Source organism: Sardina pilchardus, chromosome 4, assembly GCF_963854185.1.
Source record: "Sardina pilchardus chromosome 4, fSarPil1.1, whole genome shotgun sequence".
Taxonomy (NCBI): Eukaryota; Metazoa; Chordata; class Actinopteri; order Clupeiformes; family Clupeidae; genus Sardina; species Sardina pilchardus.
Window position 1 is genome coordinate 13,484,513 of NC_084997.1, and position 11,908 is coordinate 13,496,420.

Here is an 11,908-nt window from a genome sequence, read left to right on the forward strand (position 1 = left end):
TTGGGAGACCCAAAACAGGAGTAGCCTATTCGGAAAATGTATTTTGTGTTCAGTGTCTGTGCTTTGGCTACTCTTTATGACTTCACCCTTAAATGTACCAGGGTGAAACTTGTAAAGGAGTATATTGCTGCACTTTATGGTACCCGCACACGCCCTCTTGTAGACTCCTTGTTGAACTCAGCAGGATGCGTATCTGTCATCGATTTAATATGTCTTAATTCCGAGACACCTTTGTAATCGATTTATGATATTGGGGTTGGGTGAGTGCTTTGGCAAAGTTTTCAAGAATTGAATAATGCAATGAATAAATTGAATGTTGAATGATCTCTCTGAAAATGTATGCCATAATACATTTATGAGTATTTAAGTATAATTACATATATTGGTCAGAGCAGGACGGTCCATTACTGAGCATGAACAAATTGTTGATAGTAGGCTATTTTGCACCCAACAACCAATGCTAAATTAAAGTGATGAACAGCACTAATTGACAGTATATTTTTTGTGTACAAGTGACACCCATCTATTGAAGATTAGTTGTTCGCCTCTGTCTGGCTCTCTGTCTGTCTAATGTGTCTAGCTTTATTGTCTCGGTAAGTCATTGCGCATAATTGTAGTCTGCTGTCCTAATATAGCCTATAGTGCAAGGACAGATTTGGGCTATTAACCCTTTTAAGTCATGTCTGATATAATATTATTAGAAATTCTTAGTTGGCAAAGACCTCTACAGAACTTCTGTAGTCTGCACCTGTAGCTCAAACAGAATAATAATAATGTTACGTTTTTTTTAAGTTATTTAAGTCCTTTAAGATTTATTTATAGCATTTAAGGTGTATTACATTACTTTGCTTTACATTACATTTTAGCGTTGGCCCTATGCTGTGCATAGCCATCCATCTGTCATATTCATTATCGCTGCAGTTCTTCACTATGGTAATATCCAATGGGGAATTTCTGCAAGTTCCCTTTGAGGAGTCAAAGCATGGCACTCACGTTCTTCGGCACCGTCTTAGACTACGTAGCCTAATTAACGAATTAAACTTTAGAGTAGACCTAATAAAGATACTTTTAACAGGCAAAACAATGAAATGATCCACATCCTTGAAAATATAATCAGGCCTACTGTTCACCAACATATGCTATCAGTCTGACAAAAAGTTGGAGAACGTCTAATCAGAAAAGTTAACGTTAAAGTTTTAAAGGGGTAACTAAACCTCCCCATCAGCAAGTTGAGGAAACTAATAACATAAATGATTAAACGTATTGATTTCATCGATATATATCCAGTTCTAATTAATTGCTCAAATGTTATAGGCTTTGTGTGATATGTGTATATAATTCCTCATTTTAACTCGGTGCTTCTTAAAACTTTTAAGCAGAACGTCTTTGTTTTAACAGAGGTATATTTTATATTTTACATAAGCAGTTCAAAGGGCAACGTATGTGGTCTTCCTGGGTCAGAGGTCAAACGCCCTTGAAACACTCAAGGTCATTTGAGCTAAGCAACAATGTGAAAACATATGGATAGTGTCAACTCTATCCACATGTGTAGAAAGGGCCGTTGGTAACGGGGAACTCTTGCTGTATTTTGTGATTTCATTGCAGACAGCAAGACTTTCACTGGGGAAATAACATGGCGCATCTGGGTATTGCAAAATACATCAAACATTTCACAAATGTTTTTAGCTTGATGTTTAATAGATAAAAAAAACACAAATTAAGTTAATGGAAAAAACTCCACATTTTATAGTTAATGTCTATATGGCAAATATGTACTCAAACGCACCGTCTAATATTTTCCTTTCAATTTTATGAATCTACAACTAAGAGGCGAGGCAAGTGCAAGTAAAATGTAATATTTTGGGCTTTAGTTTCTCCATAGAGCAAATGTAGGACTGCTACCTCTACCCACAGGCCTATTGTGGGCCAGTCGTTTTTTTTTCCCTTTTTTCTTTTTAATTTCTTTTTTCTTCTTTGTCTAAAGTGGCGGGGGGAAGGTTTTTTGTGCTTTTCCACAGAAATAAAGAACTTCTTAGAGGGGTCGGCAGACGCGACTTTGAACTTGGATCAGCTCCTGTGTTTCCTGCGGAGAGGGTAGAAATAGTCTTGGAAGAATGGTACACAACGTTCAAGCTGCATGGCTTTGAGCAGACACAGGCAGAATTCCCAAGTTTTATACGTCTTCCGCCCTATTATTCACTCCTTCGAACGTTTGGAGGCAAAGGGTGGACGAGAGTAACGTTGGTGTGTTTTGGGAGAGGGAGCTTGTGAAACTCGAGTTCAATGACAATGTAAGTAAACTTCCTTTAATGTTGCCATTTCAGTCACCAGCTGTTGCTGATTCGTTGGCAAAGAGAACCCCCCGAACCCCTCTTAACCTTAAGCGAGTGTGGTGTCCGTTTATTTATTTATTTGATTATTTTCATGTATCCTATATTTTTAACTGACAAAAATGTTATAGATTTGACTGTACTCACGGGTGTGCGTTTTTGTGAAAATGAATAGGAACTAACGCGGCGTCCTGCATTAGCTGTCTGATTCATTTCACATCATAGTGTCCTAACATACACACACACACACACACACACACACACACACACACACACACACACACACACACACACACACACACACACACACACACACACACACACTCAGAGAGAGAGAGAGAGAGAGTGCGTCTGGCCAGTAAATGTATCCTTAAAATTGATTTTTTTGGACATTTACATTTTATTATTATATCAAATGTAATACAAATATCGTAACCGTGTGTGTGTGTGTGTGTGTGTGTGTGTGTGTGTGTGTGTGTGTGTGTGTGTGTGTGTGTGTGTGTGTGTGGATGAGTGAGTGAGAGAGAGTGGTATCAATTATTAAGCATTATGAGGTAGCCTATACCTTCACGACATGCTACAATATTGGAAACAGGCTGCGCCATTCTGTGTTAATGCCGAATAGTGGTTATAATGTGGAAATCCTCCAATACATTGCAGTCATATGCATTAAAACCTCAGTTGACTAGATAATGTGAGACATATTTAGTGTCATGAGTTATATTATTGATGCATTCTGGTGTAGTCTATAGAGAGCACGACAAAGCAGGCCTAGTACAATGTTATTCCTTGACCTGCTGCGTTATTAAATTTCTATAAAAACGTTATACGTGTTGGTATAAGCTGAGGAGAATAAGGGTGTTACCCCATACCGTGATTGACAACAGCATAAATGTTGATTTGCGTTGAAAATGTCGCAGAGCTTTGCTCTAAACTGAATTGGCTACATAGGCCGGTTGTTTGACTAGATATGACTACTTTCCCTGTATGGACCCCAAAAATGCAAGTTAACACCGATCTTGTTTGAAAAAAACGTGCAGGTTGAGGATCATTTCCACATCTATGCCGCTATTATGCAAAAGCTATTAACACAGAGGCTATCTATACTCACGTTCCCCGCAGTCGAGTAGTGCGGCCATGTGGACTAGTTGGGGGAATATCTTATGAATTTCTGCTACGTCTTATCGTGATCTGAATATAGTATTGGTGTGTCTTCTCTTATACCCGGCCATAAATCCATTTTCCCTGGATTGCCTTGAAGCGGGCGATTTTTGTATGTATGCTGCATATGTGCTTCGATATTCAGATTTCAACAACTGTGCAAACGCGACACATTATTATCGCTCGGCCAATGATGATTAACGTATAAAAATAAGATTTTGGACCATTCGTAAGAGGTTATTTTTTCCCTTCTATCAGTCCGCCAAAAAAAGCCTTCCCGAAAAAGTAGGCGGTAATTATGAGTGGAAAATGGCGATCAGCTATTAGCCGCTAAAGGGGTAACAACGATTGGAGGGGCACCTGGGATTGATGAGACGCAGTGGCCAATGAGACTGCGGCAAATGAATGACCGGGCTCCAGTTAAAGGGGGCGTAAGAGGAGGTACTGCCAGTCCACTGAGAAAGAGGGACCCTCCGAGATAAACACAGACTAGCGAAAGAAATAAACATTCCAATCCGAGATGCTGCAAGGATCCGCATTGAGGGTGAGGAAGAGCCTGTAAGAATTATTCAATCTCATCGGGTTTTTAAAAAATACATTTGAGAAGACAAAACAAGGGGAGTCTCCACAACTAATTTCATGGGATTTTGAGTTACAAGTTAAGTACGAGAAAATAGACTTGCGCAAAATATACACCGTTTTCATTCTAGCGGATAATCGCGCTGAACTTCGCCTGATGAAGTGTTTTCGTGTTTGGAAGTTGGCACTTCCATAACTGCCGAGGCATTTGATTTATTTTGCAACAGACTGAACAGTTGTAAATAGACTGAATCGAAGAGAATTTTCATTTCTTGAGAAATCATGTTATTGGACGCTGGTCACCAGTTCCCTGGGTTGGGAGTTGGCACGTTTGCCAGGCATCATTCAGCAAGCGAAATGCAGGACAGAGATTTGAGTTTAGCACAAAATAGCTTTGTCGATACGGCACACATGGGTGCCTTCAAACTGAACCACGATCTCTCCCCCGGACAGAGCTCCGCGTTCACCTCGCAGGCTCCAGGTTACCCCGCTGCGGCGCTGGGTGCCCATGCAGCTCATGTCACATCGTACGCCAGCTCGCCTTTTAACTCAACAAGGGACTTTCTGTTTCGCAGCCGGGGTTTCGGAGACTCGTCCCCGGCCAGCAGCCAGCATGCGATCTTCGGCCCCACAGCGGGGTCACTGCATCACTCCCATACAGACAGTCAGGGTCACATTTTGTTTCCCGGGATCCACGACCAGCATGGGTCTCACAGCTCGCCAAACGTGTTGAACGGGCAGATGCGTCTTGGACTACCGGGGGAAGTTTTCGGCCGATCCGATCAATATCACCAGGTATCCAGCCCGAGGACCGACCCTTACTCCGCCGCCCAACTGCACAACCAGTATGGGTCCATGAATATGAACATGGGCATGAACATGGCAGCGCATCACCACCACCCTGGTGCCTTCTTCCGTTACATGAGGCAGCAATGCATCAAGCAGGAACTCATCTGCAAGTGGATCGACCCGGAGCAGCTCAGCAACCCCAAGAAGAGTTGCAATAAAACTTTCAGTACCATGCACGAGTTGGTCACCCACGTCTCCGTGGAGCACGTCGGGGGGCCTGAACAGAGCAACCACATCTGTTTCTGGGAAGACTGCTCCAGAGAAAGCAAACCCTTTAAAGCCAAATACAAGTTAGTCAACCACATTCGAGTGCATACGGGCGAGAAGCCCTTTCCATGCCCGTTTCCTGGATGTGGCAAGGTCTTCGCACGGTCGGAAAATTTGAAGATTCACAAGCGAACACATACAGGTAATTATTTTCTGTTGTTTAAAATATATTTTGACATTCCCATTTGTGTACTACGACAGTAATGATTAAGTAAATGGGCGTTGGGTAAATATCGCTTTTAAAATGTTGAAATACACCTGAGTCGTTCGCCTGTTTAAAATGAATATGTTCACAAGAATTGATAATTGTTATCCGTATTTAGTTTTTTTGTTCTTGTTGTTTTTTATTGGGAATATTTCTAGATAAAATCAAATGTAGAATCACGTCTTTGAAAAAACCAATGGGTAGTCGAATAGTATTTCATTTCTATAGCGATCACTCCACTAATGCTTCTGGAAACGATTACGGCTCGTCTAGCCCGGAATAAATGCGATGTTTTGAAACAATGTACTAAATTATGTAACAGACTGTCGAGGGTTTGTGGTTCATAAACTTTAAAACGGGTCAAAGGCGATATGAGGGCTCTGTGCTGGTAGCTCATCGCGTGCGCAGAGAGGCAGTAAATCTCTTCACCCGGTTTAATGTTCGCGTGTGCCTATGCTTCCACATTCAACTGTCCGCGTGTTGTGTTCTACTAACGTGGATCAATACAGTTTTTTTTTTAAAACAAAGATCACAAACTCAGAGCTCTAAACTGATTATGGTGAAGTCGAGCGAATAAACAATAAAAGCATGTAGCAGGCTACTGTTTACTTTCCAGGAAAGAACGACGCGGCCTTTTGTTTTCTCACATATTCCATTGACAATGTAGGTGCTAGACAGGCTATTACCAGGATTTCACTTTTTAGTTGTAATGGAGTGCTGAATTAGTCCGGGTGTTAATTACTATCTCAAAAATGTCTTTATGCTGTCTATACGCTCTGGGAACCCGTATGCCACATAACTAATGGGTAGAAGGAGCTACACAGAAATAGCAAAGTGTACAATACTACATACTGTATTATAACTTATTTCAAATGGCCAAACTTTTCAGTTTTCCATCAAAACATTATGCTTCATCATTTCACAAATAATGTTTCACCAGGGTCAATAATGGCGGTCATACTAAACTTGCACCCAGACTATGCCAATATTTTACTATGCTCATATTTTAAGATTTCACGGGCTCTCTTTAGAGTGATATACAATTTTCAAAACAGCAAAGTACAAAGTAAAAATGGCTTTTTCTGAATTTGATGCTATTTTCTCTGCCAGCTCAATCCAACTGTTTAGGTTACCTATAGCCTATGCCCTATGCAACATTTTGTGGGGAAGTGATGAATCAAATTACTATGAAACAATCAATTAATGCTGTGTGCAGTCAGAGGCAATGAGAATGTATTCACCATACATAATTTCTGATATAATTAACCTTTGCCTGGCTTTTTTTCTGTTATTTAGGTGAGAAGCCTTTCCAGTGCGAATTTGAGGGTTGTGACCGACGCTTCGCCAACAGCAGCGACAGAAAGAAGCACATGCACGTTCACACCTCCGACAAACCCTATCTCTGCAAAATGTGTGACAAGTCATACACACATCCCAGCTCTCTACGAAAGCACATGAAGGTAAGCCCACCATCCTCTCCAGTATTTCTGCCAATATGTATATATACACATATTGGCCTCCAGTAGCTGTTATTGTGGTTTAGGGAGGCGTGGTGGTTCTGGAACACATGAAATGTAACTCTCTGCACCACTTGATTGTAGTGTAGTGTTGGGACAGAACTTATGCCATGACACACAGATTTGTCTGCTGCTGCTGCTGCGCGTTTTAAGCATTACTGTTGTATTTCCCCAGGTTCATGAAGCCTCCCCGCCCGTATCAGACTCGTCGCCCGCAGCCAGTTCCGGTTACGAGTCCTCCACACCCCCTGGCCTGGTGTCCCCCTCCACCGAGACGCAAAGCAACAACAATCTGTCGCCCGCGTCAGCAGTGCACAACAACAACAACAACAACGGCCACAACCACAGCCACAGCCACAGCAGCCTATCGTCCAATTTCAGTGAGTGGTATGTTTAGGACTCTGGCAACAGCGCAAAACCAGTTCAGAAAACAGCAAGAAAACTCAAGATCTGGACAGGCTTGTAAAAAGGAACCACTGTATAGGCTATACGAACGCTATTACTAAGCGCCATAACACGGCACCATGGAGGATCAGCCAAGTGATTTGCGCTAAACATGTATACACTATTTTGTAAATAATTATTACACACCCTCTCTCCCAATGGTTGTAATAGATTTTGTCAGTTTTTGGTGTATAGATGTTCATTCAATGGTAGCTATTTCTCTAACTGGACTTTTTAGTGCACATATTATGGATAAAAGTTGTATTATGATGTTAAATATTGTGATCCCGTTGAGGCAAACTGATTGTAACAAAACATCTATAAGCAGGAAGGAGTGCCAAAGTCAACACAACTACGAAAGACACAATATTTGCTTGTGAATGTATATTTTAGTTCGCTGGGCTTAACTTGTGACGTTTTGTGCTTTGCAAGTTTGAATTGTGAAATACTATTTGGAAGATTGTGAGGAAAATAAACGTCGTGCCGTTAAATTTTCTGTAATTACAACTTCCTTTTGTAAATATCGACTGCCATATTTATCCATTTGTAATTAAATTATGGTATTTACTTGCTACAGATGAAACAATATTTATAAAGAATGTTTCTTTACTATAAATATGTACAATTATGAGCTGAACTCGGGCAGTTGTTTTGTTAAGTGTTTTTGTTCAAAGTTTAAGAGGTGTTTTCTCCATTATTGTGATAAGAATTTTACTGCATACAAATATAATAAAAATGTGTTGCAAGTGTACTTCCTGTTGGATAGTTTTGTGTGGGGAAAACCGTATTGTTGACGTGAGATGCGAAGCAGAGAGTAGTTGTTCGCTTAGGACTTATGATACAGTTCAACACCCATAGCAATTTTTGAGGTCTGACCACAGTTTATTTGCAGGCTATTTGCAAGTGTGTGTGTGTGTGTGTGTGTGTGTGTGTGTTTTCAACACAGCGCAATGTGGCAATGTGGCTCTGTACATCATAGACTTGAGGAGACTGATGTAAGCGATTTTCAATGTTTGTACTGCAGCGATTAAAACTAAGCAAGGTTTAGAAGATAGGCCACTTTGACACGAATCCGAATCTTATCTTTGGCGAATGGTGTTTCGGCGATTCACTCCAATGACATGTGCTATCCACTAGGCCTGGGAGGAGTGGAGAACATGCTGAAGGGATTTCAGAACGCTTCTATGAAATAGCAACATTTAAGTAGGACTATTTTAAAAGAATAATGAGATAATGCAAGGTTATGAGACTTTACCAAAGCTTATAACCAATATTGTTCTCACGTGTGAGTTGTTGCTTTAAAGCTCCTTATGTGAACTTTGCCATTGAGGGCAAGTGAAAGGCCTTAGGCCTTAGGCATTGTCTCTCCCCGTCTTATTTGAAGAATTTAGGAGTCTTGGTGTGCCATCCCCCTCCCCCTATCTGCTTTAGACCTAATGGAGTTCAACATCAAGTGACCATGAACTTGAGCTTGAGTCAGCTTTGCGCGTTGTTGAAGCACACAGTTAAACATGTTTCTAGATACTTAATAAGTCTCCTAATCAAGCCTGGACATGGGGCACAGAGACTGCGCTTGTATTTTCTAGTAGCCTACTGGTTTTATAGGCTACTAATAGTAGCAAAGAATTGATACACAGACGCTGAGAGTCTAACATCTGACAGGGGATATATTGGGTCAACATTACAAGATACAACATGCCGCCCAAGAGATTTACTCTGGGATAGTAGCCTAGTACCCTTGGGGAGAAGACGCTTGACAAAACGAGCTACAATTCAAACAAGCGCGGCAGTTTACAACTTCATCTAGCTGGTTGTGGTGTGACGAAGTTGGTGCAATATACTCGCTACAGAGCGCACTCCCGCCACAATAGCAGTCGGGAGGGCAGGGTTACTCTGACACGGACTACGGGAAAGTACCACTACGGATCACTTTGCTTAGATTCAAGTGTATTTTAGTAGGATATCATAAGTAAAGAGGTATGATCACCTCAAATACGGAACTTGAATTTCCATTCACGTATAGGTTTACCTCAGTCGTTCTGTTATTAGAGCTGGCTTTGGAAGTTGTGCAAAGGGGAATAAGGGAAGGGAATGGACACGCATGGGCACGCATGAAGCCAGGGGAAGGGGCAAGCAGACAGGCACAATGCCTAGTTTTAGCCATTGTCTTGGCAATTAAGACGGCAGCTCCAACCCACCGTCTTAGGTCCCCGCTTTTTGTGTTTGTGTTAGCGTATACGTGTGTAGATAGTTTACAACCAGCACTTACCTCTTAGGGCTTCAGAGCCGTTCCTTGTTGTGCAGCAGTCTTCTTTCTGGGGACATTTATCCTTCTTTACAGAACGACTTTTAATAATGAAATAGCCTACTATTTTAAGTGTCAGTGTGCATTGTGCACTGTGCACAATATTATCTGACGTCTATTTCACTTATTTGACTTTATACTGTTTATTTTCTGTCTTACGGAAGGGTAATCAAGAGTTGTTGTCTTCCTGGATTGCGTGTTGACCTGTTTGGAAGAGAATGATATGACCTGTAGGGAGAGTGAAAGGTCAGCGTCACGCAGAGCGTCGATGCCGTTTCCTTAACGGCGCATGCTGTTCTGATATTGATCCATGAAGAAAGACAAAGCAACAAATACAGGTTCTCTATTGGAGTACAATATACTCATTTGACGAGAGCATCTAGAGCTAACCCTTGGCATTTTATTCATCTTCTTTAATTCACTTTTGCCCCGGCTCTAACGCGTGTGAATCCCCCCTTGTATCCAACAGTTGTGAATAAGACTTGTGTCTCTTGGAAATCTGAGCAGGTGTATTTAATCTAATACTGCTAGAAGTTTTATTGATCTGGGAATAAGACATTGAAATGGCAGCTACAGGAAAAGCCGAAGACATTCTTCCCTTTTTTTTTATCGCAGCAATTATGCTGATGGAATGAACATGCGCAATATGTAAACTAATGAGGTTAACCTGATGTTATTTCATTCACCGGGGTTTATGTAGATTTATGAAGACGTGGGCAGCCATAGCTTTCAAGAAGTGCATAAGGAAGATTGATACTCTTTACGAGCTCTTTTATCATGTGCACTTTTTGCTTTGAATTATGAAGCTGACCTCGACTGCTGACAACCATGTCTCCTGATAGAGCCTACCTGCAGCGGAGGCACATTGCATGCACACACACACACACACACACACACACACACACACACACACACACACACACACACACACACACACACACACACACACACACACACACACACACACACACACACACACACACACACAGCAAAGCAATGCATGCGTGAGTTCTGGAGGAAACATCATCACAATACGATATGGTTGTTAAAAGTCCTGTATACTATCTCTTCTGTAGTATTTCAATCTTCTTATTCTCCCAGTAGGCCACTATCGGGGGAAATGCCATGAATAATTCAAACTTAATATGAAATTATACAAAGCATTTCAATCAGTATTTTAACACAACAGATGCGAAAGAGAGGACTGCAGAACGCTTTAATGAATATTGCCCTAACATGTTAGTGGAGTGGTTTTAAAATAAGTAGCCTATATTTTGTATTGCTTTGATTGACTCAGCATAGTCCACTGGACTAGAAGATAGGTGGTATAGTCAAATGCACATATAAGAAACGGAGAAAGTATTTGACAATTCAGTGCCATTACGATAATGGCGGGCTTAATTTTCCGACCGATTTGATTCACACCAGCACACATATCCACATACATCAGACATCAACGCGCAGACGCTCACTCTGTTCTCTCTCTCTCTCTCTTTCACACACACACACACACACACACACACACACACACACACACACACACACACACACACACACACACACACACACACACACTCACACACACACACACACACACACACACACACACGCTGAGATCTCTCTCGCTCACTCACACACCACACACACACACACACACACACACGCACGCACGCACGCACGCACGCACACGCACGCACACACACACACACACACACACACACACACACACACACACACACACACACACACACACACACACACACACACACACACACACACACACACACACTGTGCTCTCTCTCGCTCTCTCTCTCTCTCTCACACACACGCGTACACACCTGCGGCACACCTCCCTCTCTCTTAAATAATTACATCTAAATATTTTAAACCAACGAGTAACATTCACTGTGTAATAAAGGTTGCTTATATATTGTATTCATCCTTTACACTCTTTTGTTGTGTGAATTTGGGTGAAGAAGCTTATAAGGACGCTACTTCCTGTTTTTCCAGTCTTATGATGTTGCCTTATCTGACGTATTGTCTGTACATATTTAAAGCCTATATTGCAATGAGAGAATCATACAGAATTAAATACTGTTTGCTAAATGCATGTTGATTTTCTGTGTGGTCACCGACACATCCAAACACTTCCTTGAAATCCAGTATCCGAGTCAGTCACCTGTCACAATAGGTTTTTGCACCTGTTAGATACATTTCTCTGTGCGACTTTTACATACTCTTTTGCGACTAA

The 11,908-nt window shown here is 41.5% G+C and overlaps 1 protein-coding gene across 1 annotated transcript; it reads left to right on the top strand.

The window, feature by feature from the left end:
• Nucleotides 1-3,960: 3,960 nt before the first annotated feature.
• zic2a (zic family member 2 (odd-paired homolog, Drosophila), a) lies at nucleotides 3,961-8,103 on the top strand. The gene is made up of 3 exons (XM_062534226.1): nucleotides 3,961-5,328; nucleotides 6,688-6,851; nucleotides 7,084-8,103. The coding sequence occupies exons 1-3, from the start codon at nucleotides 4,353-4,355 to the stop codon at nucleotides 7,303-7,305; spliced, it is 1,362 nt and encodes a 453-aa protein (XP_062390210.1). The 5' UTR covers nucleotides 3,961-4,352; the 3' UTR covers nucleotides 7,306-8,103.
• Nucleotides 8,104-11,908: the final 3,805 nt, after the last annotated feature.